Source organism: Solea senegalensis, linkage group LG5 (assembly GCF_019176455.1).
Source record: "Solea senegalensis isolate Sse05_10M linkage group LG5, IFAPA_SoseM_1, whole genome shotgun sequence".
Taxonomy (NCBI): Eukaryota; Metazoa; Chordata; class Actinopteri; order Pleuronectiformes; family Soleidae; genus Solea; species Solea senegalensis.
Genome location: NC_058025.1, coordinates 26,816,454 through 26,840,751, shown reverse-complemented (window position 1 = coordinate 26,840,751; position 24,298 = coordinate 26,816,454). Strand labels below are relative to the sequence as shown.

Genomic DNA, 24,298 nt, shown 5'->3' with positions numbered 1-24,298 from the left:
TCATATACTGCGATATACTCACACAACAGCTCTTGTGAGAGTGAGCACTTGGCACCATGTAGTGGACTGAAACATCAATTTTATGCTAATCCACAAAAGGTTTAAATATTCATTTGAAAGTCCAGTTAAATCACCAAAGCTCTGCACAGAATAATAAATAGATAAAAACAAAATAACATCAACGATTCAAACAGTGTCAAAGGCCGAGGAGAAGAGATGGGCGTTAAAGCGGAAGTGGCTTTTTCACCTTTTTTCTCCTACGCGTTACGAGTGCGTTATTTTTACGACACCACCGCAAACATCCACCACTTTATCCTCACTGTCAGCTGGTCGCTCATCACAACGACTGCGAAGCTGTTTAATGAGGGTAGAAATCCTGCATTTAAGAAGGAAAGGACGAGTGTATTTAAACAACACAGTCCACAGTTCTGTGCTGTGGACAATACCACCTTAAAACTCTGACAGGAAGAAAACACGTCGGCATCTGGAGAGGCTCTGCTCTACTGATCATTAGAAATAACACACACACACACACACACACACGCCATTAATAGTTGCTGCCCATCAGCTCTGTCACTTAGGAGCTGTATAAGCCATTAGGCCAGTGCTACTCACCCTGTTAGGACCACCACAAAGTCCATTACATTCCAGCCATTACGTAGGTAGGAGTCTTTGTGAAAGGCAAAGCCCTGGGCGATGATCTTGATACCAGCCTCAAAACAAAATATTCCAATAAAGTAGGGCTCTGTGTGGTCCTGTCGAGAGAGAAAAGAGCAAACGCTGAGGAGGATTTGAAAAACCCACAGATTCCAATGCAACCAAATGTAGGCCATAAACCTGGAATAAAACAAATCAAACAGTCGCTGCAGAACAAACAAAAACAAGCTGACGTGGTTCATTTTCCATTTCCAATCCAATCTTCTCTTCATATACAGTGTAACCATTAACTGAACATGATTTAGAGCCACAGTGCTCAACGGCCACAAAGGCTAACATTTAAAACAAAGATGGATCTTTTTTTGTTTCTTATGCTTCTTATATGAGTGAAAGTTGGCTGGAAAATAGACATTTTAGTTTAAACGTGTTTAAATGTCATGATTAGCATTGTGTAATGTTACATTACATACATACATGTTTGTACGGTAGCTCTGAAGGGACAAATTAGACACCGGATCTAAAGAGGTCGATGACATTCTACTACAATACCGATATCACAGACCCGGTATCAGTCCGATATTATCGGTCATTTTTAGACCTTTTCAACTATAAAGCTGTTAACAACTCATTTGTGCCATTTCAATCCATTTCAAAGACACAATTCTGTCGACTTACATTTTTACAGTCTGTGGATACATCGGATAATATCGCATTTTGACCAGTATCGGACCAATACCAAGTATCGGCTCATGCCTTAGTTGAAAACGCAAGCTAACTACGCGTTTCCCATTATGCGGTCCTAGCATTAGCTTGGCTCGGCTCGACCCAGTCTGCACTGTTTTCCGTTCATCTCACGCCCCCGTGCTGTTGTTTTATACACGACAAACTGTGTATTTCTGCTGTAACTGAATCATTAGAATCAGTTCATTGAAAAGATTTGTTCACAGAGTCGTTCAGTACTCCGTATATTGAGATTTCAGGATATAAAGTCTTTTTAACTTAATCTACAGTTCGGCATTGAACTCATGACTCAAAAAAAAAGCACCAGCAACCAGATACTATCTCTGATGGAAAAGCAGAAAAATAAAAACTGAGTCAAGTCGAGCCGTGTCGTGCTAGAACTGTAGAATGGAAAAGTGCCATTGGTTTGTATGAGGCTCACTTCTTTCAGGGGAAAACCTCACAAGAGGGTAAGTGGACATACTGATACACAGTGGGGATCAAACACAGCTCTGCAGGGTGCTGCTTAACCGACAACGCCGCTGCTCACTTCCTCTCCAAACAGAACACAGACAGGCCGTGTATCAGCTGTTCTCTTACGGAGACAAAACATCACTGCACGTGTCACGTGTTCTTATACACACTAGGACCGTGTTCCCCAGGGTTAGGGCTGGGAAACACGGCACGAGGAAATAGATTTTAAACAAAATAAAGTCTACTCACCAAGCGCTCTGACATGGGAGTCTTGTCAGACTCCGGTAGGTGTTGCTCCAAAGCCAGCACGATGCAGTTTGCTATGATGGTGGCCAGGATCATGTACTCAAATGGAGTGATAACGTTAAGGAACTCACAAGATACAGCATTTGCAAACAGATCAGAAACTATTCATGGACTGATCATTGACGTGTGCGTGCAAGAGTCCAGGTGATAAAAAAAACACTCCGACGTGACAACCAAAATATGGACAAATCCATTTTGTGTACGTACGTGTTTTGTTTCCTTTGACACAGTTCATCTATTGACAACAGTGCTCTTAATGCACACAGGTCACAGCTGCATCGACTGGTGGTCACTAAACGTTCCAGTTAGCAGAATGCTTATTTCTTGAAACATGAGCCGCTGACTCGGCATAAAAACAAGATTAATACACCGTGGTTAAGTGTTAACAGCTTGAACTCTTTCCAATGCAGGACACTGGGTTCAGTTTGCATTAGGATCCAAAGTCAAAGTGTATAGTATCAACCAGGGACGGACATTTCGAGCAAAGTTTTTAATCTAATACCATTTTGATAATTGATTCATCGGTTTGAAGCTTTTTTTCATGATTAAAACAAGATTTGTGATTGTTTCAGCTTCTTAAATGTGAATATTTTCTTAATTTCTTTGCTCCATAAAACAAAGAAATCATCAAAAGTGAATTATTTATTATTTATTTCCTGGTTTGACAAACACTGATTTTTTAACGTTTACTGAGATTCTATGGACCAAACGATTACTCGATTAATCAACAAAATATTCAGATTAATTGATTATCAACAAAATCACTAATTGCAGCTCTAATTCTAATATTCTTAACTCCAGTGCATGACAGCTAGTGAAAGTAATGCACTAGCTGTCTTTGAATGCAAGATGCATTCAAAGACCCTGGTAAATTTCATCACTTATGCAAAGACACAAATTGGGTCGTCATTGGACCAGAGAGATTTGTTTTATAAATACCAAAGATGAAGAGTATATTGCATATAAAAGGCAATATATCAGACTACTTTGTTTTGCACAGCAAGAAGGTGCTGGGTTCGGATCCCGGTGCTGGACCTGGTTGAGTTTGCATGTTCTGACATGTCTAACATGGGTTTCCTCTGGGCTCTCCACCATCAAAACATGTATGAATTTCTTGGTAAAACACAATAATCATGTTCTCTTCTTTTCTGTGAATCCACATTGAGCAGTGACCAGGACTGAGAGAAGAGTATAGGAGTACTTTAAGGAAATTATACACAGAATTGTACAGATTATTATTATATTATTAAGCCTCTCTCTCCTACATCCCCTCGGAGTCTGGCCGGCTCCAGCTCTGCTGGGAGGAGGGCCAGCCCCGTGGACTGCTCAGCTGCTCAGAGCCACAATAGATCACCCTGTAGTGTTGCTGTGATTGCTCTGCCTTAGAATACACAGCTCAGTAATGCAGCGTGACATCAAAGTATAATAAATGCTTGTTCAGCAACGGGGGTAATCACCTAGAGAGTAAAGCAAGGAGGCGATTACACAACTTAATGTGAATTAATTGCAACACCTATAACACTTGAGCTATTTGGCCACTGGCTTTTCCTTTAAAAAAGCATCTAAATCCACAGCAGTTGTTGTTGCGCAGACACACAAAAGCCAACTGCACTGACATGAAAAAAACTTAATCCATTGAGAGAAAAAACACCAGCATTCAATTCACAAATGCATCCTGCTGCATTGTACTGGTGTGGCTTGTTTGTTTGGTGTCACACCCAAGCCTGCTGCTCACTGAGCGTTCAGCACCACGGACAGCACCACTGCTGCGAATCCTCACACAGATGTGTTTCTGAAGTCCATGAATGGAGCGTACAAAAACAGCACAGGGCACGATGGCTTCTCTAACCAGGCTGCATCAGCCCATGTCTCTGGATTATAACGTCTCTAAATCTAATTCTTTATCAAACGGGAGACGAAACACGAGTCCAAAAACACCCAGCCTTCAAGCTACTACCTCTGGATCTATTACACATCCATTAAAGCTCAGTTTCCTGTGGGGCTCTTTAAGGTTACCGTGCTTGTCAACATCGGCAGCTGACATACATATAAGATCAATGCAGGCATCGGACTAGAGCTGCAACGATTAACCAATTCCTAAAGTAATCGTTACCTCATTTTATAATTGATAAATCAGGTTGTTGTTTTTTTTAAATCATTAAAATGAATTAATGTTCTCTGATTGTTCAGCCTCTTAAAGTGAATATTAGTTTTCTTTGCATTATGTAACAAAGAAATCATTAAAAATTGAATCATTCTTGGTTTGTGGAGAAAACGAGGCGTTTGACAACATCATCGTTTTGCGGTTTGAGAAATACTGGCCAACATTTTCTGACATTTCTGACATAAAATTCAATCGGTGAATATCGATTCTGAAAAGAATTGCCAGTTGCAGCCCTAAACCCTGGACAATTCCAGGATATGAAAGTATCCTGACATAATAATTGCTATTGCAATACTATTGAACATCACTTTAAAACACTGTATATCGCTTTCACATTCTGTCAGATCAGATTCAAATGGGCAGATCATTCATTCATAAACTGCCTTGATTTGATAAAAATATTATGAAAACATTGCAGGCGTTATCAAAAAGTATTGTTAAAAATGGTACATTGTAATGTACAAAGTTACAAAAACATGCTACTTACATTACAAAAAAAGTCTTTGTTGTCATAAACTGGAACTAAATACTGTAGCGCTGTAAAAACGTGTTACTTATGCTGCAAAAAAAACAACTTATGAAACAAAGAAAATGTCTCAAACTACAATGAAAAACTGAAATAACCTGAAAGATGCAGAATCTCAAATCACTAGGACTGTATGTCGGTGAGCTAGACAGTATTTTCAAATCAGAAAATGGAAACATTTACTGCAATTAACTTATTGTAAAGTGTTTTGTTTTGTTTTTTTAAATCGCCATGTGTTTGTACTGTCAAATCCCTAGTGGAATGTGTATATATACACACATATATACATGCAGAATTTACATATTGCTAAGACTAAGACTCATGCTAGTTTTGTTTGTCCAAGATCTTTGTTTTTGTTTTGATCACTTTCTTAAGCTTTTTGTGGCCTAGCATACTTTACTAAGTGCAACAACCTCATACCCCAAATACCTGTGGGCAGAGAAACGACGGAATAATATTGCAGTTGGATTTAGAATAAGTTTACCTTCATGTACAATTTTGGAAAATAATAATAACAACAACATGTGTTTGTTCTCACTGTCTGGGTCTATGTTAGCAGCTAAACAGTTGTTTTCCAAACAAAATAGCAATTAGAAATAATATAATATAATATAGTTGTAATTTCTTGCAAATTAAGAAATATTTTGGTGATGATATCTGCAAAATATCGGTGTGAATATATCTCGTCATATCAGATATAATTCCTATTGAAAACAGTTCTCAACCTTTCGTTTGATTAGTTTTTTTTATAATAACCATATATCGCAAACTTGTGTGATAATTTAACTCAATATCATATCATCATTGCAATATTCAGTAAAGTTACTGCATAGTTAACGCATGTTCACTCTAGTTGTGGTAAGCTCAGAGCCTTAAATTGACACATTTCTGACCGGGGTTTGGTGTGCTGACGTGCCGGTACACGGTACACGGTGCGGGGAAGGATATGGCCATTCCGTGATCTTTTTGGCATATTTCCGTATGACGTTGTCCTCGCTGAAGATGAACAGAGAGCGGTTGACGGTGAGGAAGTTCTGTTTGACGGGGATGGGGTTGTAAATGGCCATGGTCCGGGCTCTCTGGGCCATGGTCTGCTTGTACATCCTCTGGCCCCCCGGAGGCCCCGGCTGCCGGCTGGCCCCTCGCGCCGGGCCCGCGGGACCGCCGCCTCCATAACGGCTGGACAGTTCGTCTTCGAAGCGAGCCATTGCGGGGGGAGAGCACGCGAGTTTCTGGAGGAACCAAAACTGAGAGCAGGAAAGAAATGAGGAAGAAGAAGAAGCATCACAACACACACCGTCGCCCCGTCCTCCAGGTCCCTCAGGTGCGTGAACCGTCCACGAACACGCGAGTCAAACATTCACAGCAGAACCAGGTGTGTGTGTGTGTGTGTGTGTGTGAGAGAGAAGGAGGTTTCTTTGAATTCCTGTTATCTGCTCGAGCTCGCCGCCGCCGCCGCTGTTTCCATGCTACAGGAGGCGGATTCCGCTCAAACCACAGGAAATAGTCAAGAATTAAACTGACTTTAACACTTTTAACAAACAAGAAAACACAGCGTCACAGCGAGGACGACAAGGAGACGTCCGCAGGCGACATTATGACTGAAAATGTCCAGAAAAGAGAGTCCAGTCGGCGGCGACACACTCTGCCTCTCCCCGCCTCGTCAGCGCCGTCCAGGTGAGCGGAACAAGCCGCCGGTGCTGCGGGTGCTGCGGGTGCTGCCGGGGCTTCAGTGCCGTGTACGCGGAGGAGAAAGCACTCACGACTGGGGTGGTGCGCTTCCGTGAACTTGCTGCTAATGTGTGCGCGTGCACGTGTGTTTGGAAACAGTACTTTTCTCAGCCACAGAGCACAGACCCAAGCACCCACGTGACCCACAAGACGCCAGCCAGTGGCTCCACCTGGCCCGGCCCTGTCTCCATAGCAACAGGGGAGGACAGAGATGGGAGACAGAGAGAGACTCAGTCTGAGCTCTACAGAGTATTTACAGCGTCGGGAAGTTTCCACATGGCAGTGAACGCAACACAAAGGGGCAAAAACACACTCAAATTGCTCTAATTTAATTTTATATAATAAAACAAAAGTTTTTTTCTATACTATTCTATTAGAACCATTCATTCTCAAAACGAATGATGAGTTTAATTATTATTAAAATTATTATATCGTATGCCACTCACTCACTGGGAATGAGCATGTATGTATATCTGTAGACACTATTTGTGTTTATGTATATTTTTATTTAATTCAGATTAGTCCACTGCTCAAAAGCAAACACTTAATAATGGGATTTTGAATCCAGCTTTGTTTTTGTGGTCAAAGAATTATACATTTTATCATCAGTGTTTCTTTAATCCTTTTAATGTTCTGTTATATATTATTTTAATGTATTTATTTAACCCTTAGTGCTCGAGTGCACCCTTGGTAAATTGCCATGGGAATAACACACTAGCCCTAATATGGACATCCTGGGGGCGTGTGTTTACAGGTCACATATGTAGGCTTTACGAAATGCGTGTTCTTATGTGTTGTTAGGTCAAAGTTACATTTTATTTCATATCTAACGTTTAGTAGTGATTGTGCAGAAGTCACAAAAGTGCCCGTTTTGTCTTTTTATTTTTGTTCATAAAAACGAGGCCAAGCGAACCTTGAACTGTGACATAGTTCCAAATTTCATATATTTCCAAATTTTGAGAACTTCTTGCTCAGCTGTGTTTATATTAAAAAAAAGTAAATGGCAATCTATATTGCACATTCTTATGACCTCTGTATTTAATATATGTTTAATGGAAAAAAGCAGCCTAAAGTCTGTGTTCCAAAGGTTAATTATCTATTCATCTATCACACATTTACTCATGTTTATTAGTAAAGCACACTTAAAACAACAGTTGAGCCAAAGACAGAAGATAAAAATACATGGCAAGTGACAAATAACATAAAATCTAGATTTCTTTTTTTTTAAATGAATAATTAAAAGTGAGACGAAACGGTAAAACTTACATAGTGTTGCTTTAATACTCCAACAGCCCGGTGTCCTTCCTGCTTTGCATCCGCAGTAACTTTTGTCTCTTTGCTGTTTCAAACAAGAACTCTTCAATTTAAAAGAAAAAAAAGCACACAAGTAAAAGAACCTTTAAAAATGTGTTTAATTGATATTTGGACATGTAGTAAAAAGCACAGAGCACAGATTAAACTACCAAAAATATGATTTGTCTAATTCCATCAGTACAACATTATTAAAAGGACAGTCAGTGAGTGTTAAAAAGATTTTTTTTTAACCTGATTGTTAGCTTTTTAAAAGTAGTTCAAGCTTCTCTCACACACGGTATTTACTTCAGCCTCCACACTGAAGTTTTACCTTCACAGGTGTAAATAAGCTCCGTCTCACTAGTTTACATCTAAACTAAGCATTGGTGCATCATCTCTGACAGTACAGCGACACGATGACCTCGTTCAGACATGTTATTAACATCCGTGTGGACAGTGATCACAAGGAAGAAGAGATTTTTAGCATATTTAACAAAGGCCTCACTACAGTGGTCTGCAATGTATTAGAAATATTGTCCATGTCACTGTAACACAGCCTTTTCCATGTGTGTGTGTGTCACTTTGTAACCCTCACCATCAAAGAGAGGAAAATCAATCACCGAAATCATTCTTTTGGATTTAACTAGACTTTAAGTGACAGAAACTTAGAGAGCAGCAGCTTCCGTGTCCTGAGAGGTTTACAAACTTCAGTTTACAGTTGGAGAAAACTGTCTACCTGCACGAGTAAGTGGCAAAGTTATTCAGTGTAAAGCTATTGTACACTTTAACTGGTGTAGATTTTATTAGGTGAGCCCTTTGTTAAGTTTTTACTGAGAGTGAGCGTTCATGTTTTAAGGTGTTTTCAAGCAGGTACGTGATTTAATATAATGTCAGTGGGACAGAGGACGCACGTGTCCACACACAGTCGCTCTCACGCGTGTAAAAGACGGAGAAAGGGTGTGTTTTCTATCCTCGGAGCTGCACACGTATGATGGGATGTTAATACATGGTCTGAACGGGGGCCAGTGTGTCCAGGCAAAAGGAGAGGTCAGAGGTCACCAGTGTGTACGCGCCTGCTGGCAGACGAGTGGCGACACTTCGGAGAACCACACTGGCAGCTAAAGTACTTGCTCTTCACCTTCCAGTAATTATCTCCGTAGTCAAACCTGGAGAGAATACAAGTCCAGTTCATTATTTGTGTTTGGTTTATTGTTTTCAAGTTCAGGAAGGAACAACTCACCCTATCTGCTCTCCAGCTTTGATGGGCCTGCTGGAGAAGAAGGCTATCCTGGGGAAGCGGAGGTCCTGGTGCATGGTGAACACCCTGACGACCAGCAGGTTGGGCTCACACAGGTGGTTGACGAAGCGGCCGACGTTGCCGAAAAGTCTGCCGTCGATACAGTGCACGTCGCCCACCTGGACATGACGGCGACAACCACAGAGCGTGAGGCACCAGGCGCGTTATTGACGACGCGGACAGGAAGTGCTCGATGCATTAAAGAGGGAAAGGCGGAGTCACGATACTGTCCTTTTATCCAAACGTCACTTTTTGACTAATCTTCCCTCCGGTGACGCAGCAAACGGAGCAACAATGCTATCGTTAAACATTCACTACGCTATGATTGGTTTTTTTAAATCATATTTTTTTATTCTTTAATCCATAAAGCACTGAAAAACTACAGAATGCTAGACTAGGCGCGCACCACGGATATAACACGGGCACTTGTAATGTTCTGATTTGTTCCTACTGTCCACAGTGTTGCAGTATAAGAAACACTGGAGGAGGAGGAGGAGCGTGACAGAGGCAGATCATGTTGAAGAGGACGGTCACACCCTCGCTCTTCACTGAGTGAGAATGATGAGGCAAAATGAGCAAATAAACAGACGGGGGTTTCACACCATTCTTTCAGGAACAGAACAAATGCGACTGAGAACCAAAGACTGAGTCATTACTTCAGCAAATGGTCCGACCATCATCATTACATCCAACCACAGTCTGTAAAAACCATCAAGTCAGGACATTATACACTCACCCTCTCTCCTTCTCTGTGTGTGTGTGTGTGTGTGTGTGAGACTCTGCAGCTCCACCTATTGTCCAAACACGAGAGTGCCACTTATTTTACCAACGCTGATTTTGTTCCAGAGCCTGAATCTAAAACGTTAAAAACACGTGACAGGTTTAAACGTGACGGCTGATCAGTGTCCTTGCACTTTATCTTCAAATGTATGCGTTTGACTTATTCTGACTATTAAAAAAAAAACACGGTTAAAACAACAACCTCAGGGCTGCACAGCGTCCGCGTCTCAGCTCAAGACATTTTTCTAAAAGTTAACATCTGATGCAAAAAGTCTGCTGGACTGAGACTGACGTCAATCAAACACACGGCTCCGCCTCCCTCTTATACAGATTCTGTAAAAGATTAAAGACTGAAAACTACAGCAAAGCGACAACAAAGAACTACATTTGAGCTTTTTCTGCTCGATGTATATTTTTCCAATCGCACATTATCACAGATCAAAAGACTGTGGAAGTGTTTTATGTATATAAGAACATTTAAGTATATAAGAACATTTAATGCACCGACTCTGAATGTTTTCCTTTCTCCTGATGACGTTTGCTTACGTTAAAGCAAGAGTAGTCCATTCAATAATTCCATAATAAACTCTCACTGTGATGTAAATCAGTACAGTTGTATTTAGATTTAATTTCTACACGTTTGCTATGATGCAATCAACTCTGCGACTGGTCGGTTCAGACTCTTCAGACTCGTCTGACGCCATTTTCACATTCATGGCGGAATTTTGGCTAATTTATGGATTTTTTTTCCCACTTTCACAAACTTCATGCCGCGGAAAAACTGAGCAGCGTCACATTAGACCAGTGTTATTGGTGTAAATCATAGCATTTAAGGTGGCGCTGCCTGTTCAGTGGCAGGCAGTTACAGGCACTGTGCAAAGTTCAGCTGTTTCAATGTACACACCTGCGGCTTATAGACATGTGCGGCGTATTTATGTTCAAAATAAATGTTGTTTTTTTTAATTCAGTGGGTGGGGCCTATATCTAGGTGCCTGAAATGAGCTTCCACTGATCTTAAAGTGTTCTCCCACTGTCTGTAACATGTGCGGTCACCTTATTGTCGAGGGTGAAGAGATACGAGTCGTTCTCTCGTTTGTCGGCCTCTGCGTCACTGATGAGTTCTCCGGCGTACCTGTGGACGCATTAGAGGTTCGACTCAAATCACTGAATTCAGTTCATCTCTCCGTCATCAGCGTCCGCTCTTACTCGCACACAAATGTTCCCTGCGGGACGTCCTGCATGGCCCTCACTCCCCAGCCCATGGTCTGCGTCCTGTAGAGCTGCAGCCGGACTCTGAAAGCAACAGCAGAGGCTCTTATCTAATCCGGCAGCTGAGGAGGAGGAACATTAAGACGATAGATTGTATTGATTTCATTCAGGAAAAACACAGTTTGACCAGAGAAAAACAATTTGAGGCAGTACTTTTCCTGGAAGAGAGCATTGATCGTCTTTACTCCTGGCCTGGTGCAAGACTGGGAGGAAACTATTGTAGCTCTGCATGGTTCATACTCACACACCTGAGATTACCATTTGCATACAGTGGGAAACATTATCACAAGTGATAAAGGTTATTACCAGAAAATACTACAAAGGATTTTCTTTTCTTTTTAAGTTCACTCGAGTGAAAGTTACATATGTGTCCTTTCCTGATTTTAAAGGCTGTACTGACACTGAAGCATTCAGTCAAATATGATGATGTTTATGTTATTCAATAAAAAGAGGTACTGTATGTACAAAGATTAAAAATACATGGAAACAATATGAAATTATATACAAACATTCATAACAATTCTTCATTTCATCCTGAATATCTGTGTTATAGGCAATATAGGCTATAGTTGTTTCCCACCAACATAATAAATATCCCTTATCAAACACTCTGATCGGGTTAGCATTACGCTTATTTTACATAATGATTAAAACTGAATTGGCCCTCCTGAATTCAGGCTTTTGCCTATTGTTATACTTTATTAAAGTTGTTTACCTTTACACAATGTATTTTATGGTGCATATTACTGACAAACGAGTTACCTGAGTCCGTTCTGGACCACGCGGTTCCTGCAGGACCTCCAGCAGGAGCAGGCGTGGTTACACTCAAACAGCACTGGAGGCTCTCGCTGACAGAAGTCCAGTGGCAGTCGACCGTCCTGCAAAAACACACAGTCACCCACACTGTTGTTAGGCGGACAGATGTATTATATACTTGCACAGCTGCCTGGCTCAGTCATAAGGGCTAGAAAAGAGTGCCAAATTGACCATGTGATCTGACATACTGATGGACAGCGGTGTAATTGTATCAAACGTGTTAACATGACATGTTTGTGGCTTAAAACCTGTGAGTTCTGTGACCCCAGCTCTCTCCCGGAGCTACTTTCTCCGCTCCGAACAGATCCGGATCCACTCTACTCCTGCGGTCTGTGTCACACAACTTAATGTTCAAAAAGTAATGGTCATTTTATGACTTAATATAAAACGTTTCTTACGTACCGCTCCTTAAAGTAAATGTTGACATACATTAAGCAATGTTAACGCAGAAATCAGCTGTTTTCAGACATGAACTCTAAGTCCTCTCTAAGACTTGGTTGTGTGTGTGTGTGTGTGTGTGTGTGTGTACTCACAGTGTCATACCAACATCTCAGACTGAGCTGACCACACATGCAGGTGCTGGATGAGCAGTTGTCTGTGCAGCTGCAGTGCTGCGCGACACAAACGTCAGGTATTATGACATTCTGTAGCACATGTAGCTTAAACTCCTGCATTATATCGTAAAGGAAGTGCGTGTTTACGGTTTAACATCACACGTGTTGCAAATGTTCAATTTAAGGCAGAGGATAAAATAAGATAAATCGTGACAAAGGCAAGACAAAAGGAACACATGCACATACAAAACAGACTTTTCCCCCAGTCATGTACATGAAAGTTTACATTATCACTACACATTTACTTTAAATACAAACAGAAACATCCAGTTTGTAAAGTGTCACCTGTAAGTGAGTGATGTCCTTGTCTATATTGATCGGGGAGGTGACACAGCTGTCTGGGATATACTTGAAGTTTTCTGGGCAGGGCTCGCCGTCCACGCCGTTTACGCAGGTGATAGGAACCGCCTCATACCCGCGGGAGATGTCCCTACAAGAGGAAATTAAAAGTCTGATTTCAACATACGGACAGAACTGAACAGCCACGCCTCTTCAAAGACTCATTCATAGTCACGTTTTAGTCATTTCTGTATGTGATAGTTTCAGTCACGTTTTAGTCATTTCTGTGATAGTTTTAGAGTTAAAAAAGAGGTATAGTCTTTTAACAAATCTATTTAGGTCAATAAGTATTGGAGATTACTGTTGGATTAATGTGTTAAAAACACATTTCTTCCGACTCTACCTCGACTAAGACGACAAAAAAAACCAAAAAAACTTGTACATCGCACTTATGACTAGCACTTCATAGTTTGTTCTACTTGAAGCTCTTACTTACTTCTAGCTCTTTGTTTCGCCGATCTGCCGGGTATTGCCTACGAGCGGGTGCATGTGACGACGGGCTCGCAACTGCATGCGCGCAACAGCGAGAGCACGGCTCCGCAGCGCACGGCTCCGCAACGCATCAACAGGTGATCACAATCACAATCATTAGGAACGCACGGCAGAAACCCCGGAGACAAAAATAAGAAGTGAGCATTCAGTCAGTAGCTTGCAACGCAACAAACGGCAGCAGAAGCAACGAAAGCTGAATAACCACAGGAGTAAAACACGCATGGAAGCAGAAAGGATCAAGGAGGCCACCGGTAAGCTCGCAGCTCTTTTTTCGGACAGAGATGGACTGACGTTAATGCGCTGTGCGCTTATTGTTTGGACAAAAAAGAAATAATTATGTTTATATTAAAATCGCCTGGATTGTTTTAATTTCGGTTAATGGTAATTAAAGATGTCTTGATAAATATGTAAAATAATCTTGGTTAAAATATAAAATGTCAAGTTGATTAAGGGCAATGGTTCTAAAAAGTGGAACTAGTTTATTTAATTTATTTACACAGTATTTGCCTAATTTAAATGTTTGAATTAAATGTGGGAATATTCATTTGAATTGTTTATTTAAATACTGTACTTAAATAGAACTTTATTTATTTAATGAAATTGTTTTATTTTGTATGTTTAAAGGTTTTTCACCTACAACGACCACCACTTTGTTACTGGTAAATAAACTCAAGAGAGAGAGTGAAATCCTGAGTCTGGTCCATTTTCTTCCCTTTCCCTGTGTTCAGGAGAAATCACACCACAGTGTACCTGCTGAGCACTCTCTCTCCACGACAGTCCCTGCCTCTCCTGGCGTCGGTGAGCTTCTTGTTGGTGTTGAGCGCCGTCCACACGCTGGAGCCGTAGACGCAGCAGTCCAGCGGCGTGTCTCCCTCCTTGTTCCTCTGAGTTACGTCTGCACCGCGAGACAGAAACAACCTGTGGACGGCAGAGATTCAACTTCTTAACGTCTGGGGAACACAGGTTGACACGCAGAGGGGAGTTTCAACGCAAAACTCGACAGTAACATCTCCTGCTATCTGCTATTCATGTGGGTTATGCATATTTATAAAGGGCTGATCTTTATTCAGCTGTGAATTTCAAAAGACCTTGACTTTAAGGGATCATTTCAAACTCGGTATAAGATGATTAACATGTTAAAGAGTGCATTAATAAGATGCAGAGGAGACACTAAACGTACAGATGCCCCGCCCCCCCAACATTGTTAGTAGAACACGCTTAAGTTTACTATTTTGTTACTTTGGATATCATGTGATGTGAAAGAAAATAATCATTAACACCGAGAAACATCCTCCAGGCTGTTTGACTATTTCAGTTTCAATTATTATTATTCTATATAGTATACTAGAGTAGATTTGGTCTGAATCTGAACTGGTGTGACATGTACTACAACTCTACTGTGTACTACAACTCATACACGGTCATTAGATAAACATTAACAAGGACGTGTGAAAGAGAGTCAGACAACAAAACATGTCAAAGATGGAGACATCGCCACAGATCGGACAGCTGCAAATCTAAAATGTCAGTATTTTTAAAAACCTGCAGATGAAACTCAACACTTTTCTACTGTAGCTTAACAAAAAGAGAAAAACACTTATGTGTCTGCGTAAGCAAAGTCAACGCCCGCTCGAGGACAGGAGACTCACATAACACAGTCCAGGCGGTTCTCTCTGGCAGCGACGTGGAGCGGCGTGTCCCCGTGGACGTTGACAGCGCTGAGGTCGCACTGGGCCTCCAGCAGAGCCTGAGCCACGTCGTCACAGCCGGACAGAGCCGCCCAGTGCAGGCAGACGTTCTCCTCCTGGTCAGGGAGAACACATGCAAGAAGAGTTTCTGACTTTCAGTCTGATCATCTGTGTGCAATTAGAAATCATGTATTATTAAGACGATACTGATTAAAAAAGGGGAAAAAAAACTACAGAAAAGCCAAAATCAAAAGTTAATTAATAATTGTATAAGATGATCAAATTTAAGCATATAGATTAAAATGTATAGAGTATGATATCCTTCCTGTTGGAAACAACTCACACTTTTTATATTAATTATAACATAAACTCAGTGAGGTCTACTTCTTCATTCATATTCAGTATCAAGGTGACACGGCAGACTCAAATGTTTACTGTCCACAAATATGTTTTTCCTCCCAGGAGACGAAGCTTGTTAGAGAGCTGCAGTGCTGTATAAATGTGTGTGTGTGTGTGTGTGTGTGTGTGTGTGGGGCGCTCACCTTGTCTCTGATGTTAACGTCGGCCCCTCTGGACAACAGCAGGTGCACCAGCTCCTTGTGCTTGTACTCGATGGCCCAGGTGATGGGCGTCCAGCCGCCGTCATCCTGCGCACACACGCGTCACTACTCACACACGCAACACTGTGTCTTCGCGGCAGTTGGCGAATGAACGGATGAATGGCTTTTACCTGACAGTTGATGTATTTGGATGCCTTGGTGAGCAGGTGATGGATGATGTCACAATGGCCCAGTTTAGCTGCCAGATGCAGACACGTGAAACCCATGATGTCCTGAGATGACAACATGATTCGTGCTGAACAACACTGCCACTGTTTCAACGATGCCTGGACTTTAATCTGAAACAGCGGCTTCACTGACGCCGGTGCTGCAGCCGAGGCTGGCCGTACTCGGGTGTTAGTGCATTATACAACAACAACAGAACTAAAGTGTCCCATTTAAAGTACTCGGCAAGAGTTGAAATGGTGACAGTGGATGCAGCGATGGACGAGGAAGCGATGATCCGACAGTGAGAGCATGAGCTCACGGACTCACCTTGTGGCCGACGGCTGCTCCCCCTCTCAGCAGGTACTTCACCGTGTCCAGATGGTTGTTTTCACATGCGACCATCAACGGAGTTCTCTGCTCCTCATCAAACATGTCCAGGTTGGCTCCGGCCTACACACACACACACACACACACACACCGATCCCACATCAATAACATTACCTGGTCTGCATATTTTCCTGCTGCTTCGTCACCAGAACTCCCTCATTCCACCACATCAGCCCCATCCTACAACAACCCCACTGAATTCAATTTAAAATCCTCCTGTATGCCTCGGCCCTCCGTATCTCTCCAACCTTCTCCACATCGCCACCTCCTCCCACTCCCTTGGATCCTCCTCCTCCTCCGATCTCTGTGTAATTCCCCTCCATTTTCTGTTTACGGTCTTTTATTGTTTGTTTGTTTTTCAGTGTTGAAAAGGCACTTAAAATGCATTATTATTATTATTATTATTATGATTATTATTATTATTATTATTATAATCACTACTATCATTATAATAACAAGTCCTATTTATGAAATAAAACAGAAACAGAAACAGATTAAATGTTAGGATTCCTTTATATATATATTTTTAAATAAAATGTTTTGACTCAGTTTAAACACTTTTGTTCTCAAACACTCACACACAAGTTTGGTAAAGCTTTATCTTTTTCATCCAAACCTCCCATTTCCAGTATTTTATGTGTATTTAATCCAGTGTTGTGACATCATTTGTTATTATTTCAGAGGGAGGAAAAAAAGAAACTAGCTCTAACATACTATGTACAGAGCAGTTTTTAATGTCATTTCCATTCTAATCTCATGGAACATTAAAAACAACTTCATTATTCATGACTAAGTTAATCATCAACTCTTTGACTGATTTTCCAGCCTCTTGAATGTGAATCTTCAGGTTTCTTTGCTCCATATATCGAATAAATCATTAAAACTGAATAGTTTTTTTTTTGGTTTGTGGAATAAAAAACACAGAACCCATGGCTGTAAATGTACAGCAGATTAAATGATGTCGATCATTTAATCCATGAGCTGCTTTTACACATTATCCAGAAGAGCTGGATGTGGGTGCATAGTTGGGCTGAAGTGCAATTATTCTGATTGAGAAGTGCAGTTTTGATCGTCTCCCTCAGATGATTTACAGAAGATAATCTGCCAGTTCCCTCATACGAAGCCTGTGAAATGTCTGCGTGACTAAGTTTATGTGTGAACGGAGCAGATTGTTGTACAGAAACAAAATAAATCACAATTTCATTTCCCAGCCTCCTCACCTGCACCAGCATGTGGCAGATCTCCTGGTGACCCTCGGCAGCTGCTGCATGAAGAGGAGTGCGCTTGCTCTGGCCTTCCACCAAAAAGTTGGGGTCCTTTCCATCAACTGTAAGGAAATAAGAGATTAGCACAATAGTGTGATAACACAGGGACTGTGTGGAGGAAAGACTGAAAACGGTTTCTTTCCAGTCTTCTGTTCAGGATTTGTTTTGTACGTGGCTCCATGACGACCGTGAGCTTTACTCTCTCCTGCACCTTAACTCCTGATGATTGTGTCTTACCTCAACGCACAAACACAGAAGAGTTATTTTAATTATTTCAAATTCCCAAAAGATGAGGAAATGAAGTCGAAAAGAAGAGCAGATTCTTGCTGTGAGGCTGCAGTACCACTGACAGAGAAAGAGGGCGACAGAGAGCAGGACTGTGCCTAAAGCAGCTCTGTGTCGTTAAATCGTGACAAAAATTAAAACATTCATATTCTCTACAAACCATTGATCCTCACTAAAATCAGAAGATATATTTGTTATCAATTTACAGGGACTAACCCTGATATTTTATGATTAAACGATTAAACACACATTAAATGATAATATGACACGTCTTCCTTGCTTTGCCTCACCTAAGAGATGAATCACCTTCTGCAGCTCTCCTTGTTTAGCAGAGATGTAAAGCTGTCTGTTTGGATACTTCATTTTCTTTGGTTTCAGGCTAAAAGAAATAAAAAATACAATGATTAACACTCAAAAGCAAAGTGAGCAGCAGAGCTGTACTCATGTTCCATGGTGGCACTGACTTCTCGTCATCCAGTGCCGTGAGGATGCTCTCCAGTGATTCTTTAGGTCTGTCTGCAGCACACACAGCATCGGCCTTTAACCTTCAATAAAGAAGCAGTGAGACTTTTAATTTGAGCCCGCTCAATCACTGCGATGTCTCCTCCACGTCCTCGGTCTCGTGTTACCTGCTCGGACTCTCGTCCCTGCTCCTCTGAGGCGTGCTGGTCTTCTTCGCCCGGAGGATCTGTGGGACGGCCGGCGTGGTCGACACTGAGGGCAGGGTGGCCACGGTGGGCACCGCCGGGAGCGACAGCCTGGGGTTGGATCTGGGCACCGACGGCGACTGGTCAGCCATCGCTACCGTGACTTCCTTGGCTCCGGTGGCGTCCTCGCCGCAGTGAGGACAAAACCTGCAGTCCTTCAAGATGGAGGCGCAGTCGCGGTGGAAGCGGTGCGAGATGCTGCCGTACGGCCTGCACTCCATGAAGGTGCCCTGTGGAACACACCGAGGAAAGGCAGAATTGGAGTTATGATTTGGGGGGGTGTGGTTGTGCTGTCACAGCTCTCAGTGCAAACATGGCGTCCACAGCAGGAAGAACAGATGGAAGCCACCTAACAAAAGGCTCATCTGATGAAAACCACACTTTATAATGTTTATAAACAACTTTACAATGCAAAATTAATTCATAAAGAACATAAAACTATAAAAACACACATTTAAGTGACGGGACGCATCAAATTAATTCAGGGGCCGCAAGTTTGAGACCTCTGGTTTTTCAAATTTCAATTTAGTTGCTATTTAAATTTAGTGAGCTAATTCTTATTTTTATTCTATTCTTTTATTTATCTTCACACATACAGCACCGTACCTTCAGAGTTTAATTTAATTTAATTTAATTTAATTTAATTTAATTTAATTGTGTATTACTGTTTGATCAGAGAGAAATTTCGTTCCTACCTCATGTTTTAATGTGTGTTGGAATGACAATAAAGAATCTTGAATCTTATTCCTCTTTGCATTTCATGACTGTTGTTGCTGATGCACACAACTTTATTTTATAACAAAGACGTTGCTCATCCCAACTTCAGTCAGCTGTGATCTTTGGTGCGGGAGAGTGAGCAGTTTCCAAAGGCTGTCTCATGGTGACAAATTCTTAAGATATTGCAGAATGAAGTTGGAGTAGATTTTATTGTTACACTGTGTGTCCCTGCCTGTCTCGTGCTACTTAAAGGCACAGAGCAGTAATGTAATGTAATGTAATGTAATGTAATGTAACATGCATGGTTTCACCGCTCACCGCCCTGCAGAACAGCCCACAGCCAGGGCAGCACTGGTGCTTGACCATGCCGGCCCGGTGGTCCTCACACAGAACCAGCAGATGAACCGTGTTGGAGGGCCGCATCATTTCCTGCTTCATCACTCGCTTCTGGCAGCGACTCAGCTGTGAAGAGAGGAAAATAAGGAGGTGAATAGTGTTAGGCAGAAACACTGACACCTGCTCTGATGTATGACACTGTCTAAAAGACAGGAGGTGGAGCTGGAGGTGGAGCTGGAGGTGGAGGTGGAGCTGGAGGGCTCTTTGTGGAGTTCTGGCGCCTAATTAGATAATGTTGTGTAAGGCTGGACAATATATTGATATTATGTTAATGATATATCTATATTATATATCGTGACATGAGACAAGATTTGGTTTCAGACTTTGGATATCATCACATCATGAGTAAGGATCTGTGATGACCTTTCCTGTTTTAAATATTCATGATATTTATTATAGTGAATGATAAATATTCACTATTGGCTTCTTTAATTTTAAGTGTTATACCAGAATTTGACCATATTTACAGTCAATTTCAGGGTTTCTAACACACACATAAATATCCTTCATTTAACATTAAAGAGCCAAAGAAGTAAACCAGTGACAAACTTACCATTCCATCCATGCTCTCCATGGCCATGCAGGTGTGGTCCGGAGCGGGCAGGCTGCCTCCACAGTGAGGAGTCTCCATGCGACAGCAGCACAGCGGTAACTCCTCCGCCGGGTTTGTTTGGGTCGCGTCACAATCCGCTCCCGCGTCTGCCAACGCACAAAGATGGAAGATTTATAACACAACACCAATGACGAGACATTAAAGGACAAATGAAGGACGCATCACCTGATGGAGGAGGCGAGAGCAGCTTTTCCTGAGCTTTCAGGTCAAGACAGTCCAAAGCCAGCTCTGTGTATTCACTATGGCTGCCTTCTGCTTTCAGTTCTGCTGCCACCACAGATTCCTTTGTGACGGCCACCGGCTCGCTGACCGTCGCAGCCTCTGGTGCCGCCTCTGGTGCAGCCGCTGCTTTCTCATCTGCTGTCGCCCGGTTCTTCTCCACAGCGGCTACAGGTTCCTCGGTCTGATACAAAAAAAAAGAAGAAAAAAGAGCGAACATTTATGTGAATTAAGATCAGAACCTGGGTCACAGAGGACAACACGTACACGGACATACTAATGTGTCACAGTTACACCTGGAAACACTGTGTCTGAAAGCAGTTCTGTGCAGCTCTTGTTATCGTTATTTTGCATCTTCACTTCATCCACAGTAGAGTTAGGGTTCGATTATTGGATTATTCACTGGATTATAACAAAAAAGAATCCACTAGTTACAATGACTATTTGTTATATTCATTATAACTGCATTTAGCTGTATCAGATAAATGCTGCCACTCATGTCCAGGTCAAGATGATGAGAATACATTTCACATCCTCCTGTGACCATGACCACTGACCACTGACCACTGTGAACAGTGAGCAGTCAGAGGTCGTGACACATGAATGCACCTGCCTTTTCCTGCTGTTTCAGGGTCTTGGTCTTCTTCTTTGGGACCAGGTTGTACATTCCCATCTTCCTCTTCTTCCTCTTCACAGCTAGAGAAGCGCACACACACACACAATCAGTCAGTTACATACAGAGGATGTTCAGATTAATAATAGTTAGTAGATGTAAGGCGGAGCTAACCTGGTGGAGGTTTAGTGGTGGCAGCTTTCTTCTGTTTGCCTTTGTGACTGGTGACTGGAGGTGCTTTCCTGCTTGCAGGCTTTGGAGAGAAACATATTTCATATTTATTATTTAAATATGAAAACGCTTATGTTGTCAGTTCAGAACTGAAGTCCAGTTGCCCACAGCTAAATACTGAAGAACGATTTTTCGAGCGTGTTTTCAACTATTAAAACAAGCTTAGTGATTTGTTCTAGCTTCTTAAATGTGTATATGTTCTGGTTTCTTTGCTCCATATAAATAACTTTAGTTTGTGGACAAAACAAGACAAAAAAAATTATTATAAAGTTATTCTTTTTAGTTACATCTCACTACGCCTATATAAATGATGCACTGATATAACAAATGGCTCTATAATTATCATGTCGGACACACAACGTCACATACTCATTTTTCTGACAACTGTACTGTGATGACAAAGATTTACCCTTTATACACCGAGGGTTCATATAAAATACTCTGCTAAATGAATCAATTATTAATCAACTACTAAGTTAATCACCAACTACTCTGGCCGATTGATAAAATTCTGATCAACAGGAGAAGGAGCTTTACAGACGATGACACTTAAGTGACTCTGCACTAGTTGTTGACTTCATCAGTAAACCAGATGAACGACGCACCAAACCCGACATATAGTAACCCCCAACGTTATCGCTGCCTACTTCCTGAACGTAAGAACGTGCATGTTGACAGTCTGCAACACTGGCGCTGTCCATGGTCCTGCAGGGTCGTCAAAGTGCCATCGTGAGAATTAACGGTCAACAAGGTTAGACTAATATAATGGCTAATATTTTACTTGTGTCCAGAACGTAAGAATTATTGAAATTTAATGGTAAGACTTAAAAAAGATTTAATCTCCTCCACTCAAGTGAACTAGGGAACTATTGTGGCCTTCACACCAGAAAATCTCCCTCTTTTACATTCAGGTGATATGCTCCTGCTTCAAAACGTGAAACACAAGCTCTGGCTGTATTTGTATGTTGTGCTTATTCTAAAAAAAAAAAGAATTATTTGCATAACACACTGGACGCTTAAAAAAGATCTAAATGAAATATGGAAGTATTTTACATGAAATGATTTTACTTCCTGCATTGTGCTGCATGTGTTTACCTTGACAACAAGAGAACTTGCCGTAACTGCTGCTGTAGCCTGTGCAGAGGCTGAACTCGGAGTTTGTTCCTGTGAGCTCCCAGCAACCGCAGTAGCAGCAGAAGAAACAGATGATGAAGCAGCAGCAACTGCAGCAGCAGCAGCAGCAGCAGCAGCAGCAGCAGCAAGCCTCTCCTTGACAGGTGGGGAAGTCACACGTCCAGATGTACCAAGGAATGAGCCACTAGAAGATGCCAGCTGTTTGCCAGTTGCTCCATTACTGCTCACTATGGGTGAGCTGTGGAAGGGGGTTATCTTAGCTTTGGGCCTCTGACCACTCTGTGCTACCTGCCCCTTGGCACCCACCGCTGAGCTGGCTGAGGGAAGGGTGGCTCTTCTGCCTGACCCGGGCCCCTCACTGGCTCTAATGTGATCCATTGTTGTCCCGAGGAGGAGGAGGATTGGTAAGTGTGGTCAGACCGTGGCAGCTTCTGGAGCACCTGAGAAATTAGAATATACAATATCCATCTTTAACACACACATTGTGGCTCAACATTAGGTTCATGATGGTGAATATCCATGATAACATCAGTAGTGACTCAAGGAATTTCAAAAAAATCCATCAAAGATCTTTCATACCCATTCACACGCACATGCAGACTATCAAAGCCACAACCTTGCAGTTGAAAGACAACACTGAGCCACTGTCGCCCCACATGTACTACAGCAGCTGGAACACAGCCAGGCATCAAAGAACAACTACACAAGGTCTGAGATCAAAGGCTTCCTTGAGGTGACAGGGTGGTACGCCGTCTAGAGCGGTGCTTCCCAAAGACTGGGTCGGGACAAACAAATGGGTCATGGAAGATTGTCATTGGGTCCCCAAAAGGAATTACCAGCATTTTCCCAACTTTTTAGTTAAGAATCCATCCATGAAATGAAGATGTATTTGAACATCTCTTGAAATGAAATGATATAGTTGTCGGTTAATTAGACAGCATTTATTGCACCACAAATAATGTCACTAATGTAACATTGATACAGGTTTATTATTTAAGATTATGAACAAAACTTACAACATGTTTTAACCTCGTTGGTAACGAAAATCTTTGGGTTTTTGCACATTTCCAAATTTACTACAGTTTCTTTCTAGTAACAACGTTTATTTTTTATAAATGTACCAGTTTCTACAATGTTTTAGTAATGCAACACATGTTTTTGTAACATTTAGAGATATTGTGGGGAATGCAAATCCTTTTTGGGAACGTCACTGACATGTTTTTGTAACATTATAATATCTGTAATACTGTTTGATAAGAAAAAACACAACTACAAATATATTATTATATATTAACACATGTAAGACGAAAACACATATAAAGCTTTTAAAATATTGCAATAATCTTGTGAATCGCAACTATGATCAAGACAACTGTGACAGGAAGTTTTCACATCATCCCACGTCTACTTCCATTTTTAAAACACAAAACCGAAAACACTATACACTCAGTGTAAATGACGCCATAAATAAACGTCAACAGACGCAGTATGTGCATCACCTTCGTGGCGTTTAACTTGCAGGACAATGAACAACTCAAGTGACTTTGTGACAGTGACTTTTACACACGAGCGGAGCAGACGAGCTTCTGCTGGAGCAGCAACGTGCGCGCGGAGGCCGCGTGAGACCGACAAGAGAGCGGTAAAGCTTTACGAACATTACCGAAAGTTGAAGTAGGACCACGGTGAAAAGTTGCGGCCGACGAGAGTCCTCCTGCGAGCCCCGGTCGGCGTAGCTGTTGTATCACAGCGAGGATGAGGAGGGACGGACAGGAAGACAACATTTCCCACTTCCGCCCCA

The 24,298-nt window shown here is 41.8% G+C and overlaps 2 protein-coding genes across 7 annotated transcripts in view; both read right to left on the bottom strand.

Moving 5' to 3' along the window:
• The window catches only part of cacna1ba (calcium channel, voltage-dependent, N type, alpha 1B subunit, a), an 84,727-nt gene extending 78,486 nt beyond the window's left edge, over window positions 1–6,241 (bottom strand). For all 4 annotated transcript variants that reach the window (XM_044026771.1, XM_044026773.1, XM_044026770.1 and 1 more), the window contains exons 1-3: window positions 5,796–6,241; window positions 2,101–2,206; window positions 616–755 (exon numbers count right to left, since the gene is read on the bottom strand). In XM_044026771.1, coding sequence (XP_043882706.1) covers window positions 616–755; window positions 2,101–2,206; window positions 5,796–6,055 — 506 coding nt within the window. In that variant the 5' untranslated portion in view covers window positions 6,056–6,241. The remainder of the gene's footprint in view (window positions 1–615; window positions 756–2,100; window positions 2,207–5,795) is intronic.
• Window positions 6,242–7,972: 1,731 nt separating this feature from the next.
• LOC122769887 (histone-lysine N-methyltransferase EHMT1-like) lies at window positions 7,973–24,298 on the bottom strand. Of its 3 annotated transcripts, XR_006360472.1 has the most exons (24): window positions 24,161–24,298; window positions 22,462–22,940; window positions 21,310–21,388; window positions 21,136–21,218; window positions 20,469–20,706; window positions 20,244–20,389; window positions 19,613–19,756; window positions 18,500–18,807; window positions 18,335–18,415; window positions 18,161–18,249; window positions 17,541–17,647; window positions 16,261–16,383; window positions 15,897–15,998; window positions 15,709–15,813; window positions 15,128–15,282; window positions 14,229–14,396; window positions 12,933–13,077; window positions 12,567–12,644; window positions 11,980–12,095; window positions 11,155–11,241; window positions 11,002–11,080; window positions 9,112–9,287; window positions 8,608–9,037; window positions 7,973–8,550 (listed from the first exon to the last, which is right to left on the bottom strand). XR_006360472.1 is itself a non-coding variant. In XM_044026775.1 (23 exons), the coding sequence occupies exons 2-23, from the start codon at window positions 22,876–22,878 to the stop codon at window positions 8,920–8,922; spliced, it is 3,144 nt and encodes a 1,047-aa protein (XP_043882710.1). In that variant the 5' UTR covers window positions 22,879–22,940; window positions 24,161–24,298; the 3' UTR covers window positions 7,973–8,919. The 3 variants fall into 3 exon arrangements, 2 of the variants coding, with proteins under 2 accessions (XP_043882710.1, XP_043882711.1); XM_044026775.1 differs by having other exon boundaries at window positions 7,973–9,037; XM_044026776.1 differs by having other exon boundaries at window positions 7,973–9,037; window positions 22,483–22,940.

Excerpts from the sequence above, each read along its gene's own strand:
- LOC122769887 (XM_044026775.1), bottom strand. The coding sequence starts at position 22,878 with ATGGATCACATTAGAGCCAGTGAGGGGCCCGGGTCAGGCAGAAGAGCC. Across the intron at positions 19,757-20,243 it reads TGGAGAGCATGGATGGAATG|CTGAGTCGCTGCCAGAAGCG; the intron begins GTAAGTTTGTCA and ends CTCTCTTCACAG. Across the intron at positions 12,096-12,566 it reads TGAGATGTTGGTATGACACT|GACGGTCGACTGCCACTGGA; the intron begins GTGAGTACACAC and ends GTGTTTTTGCAG.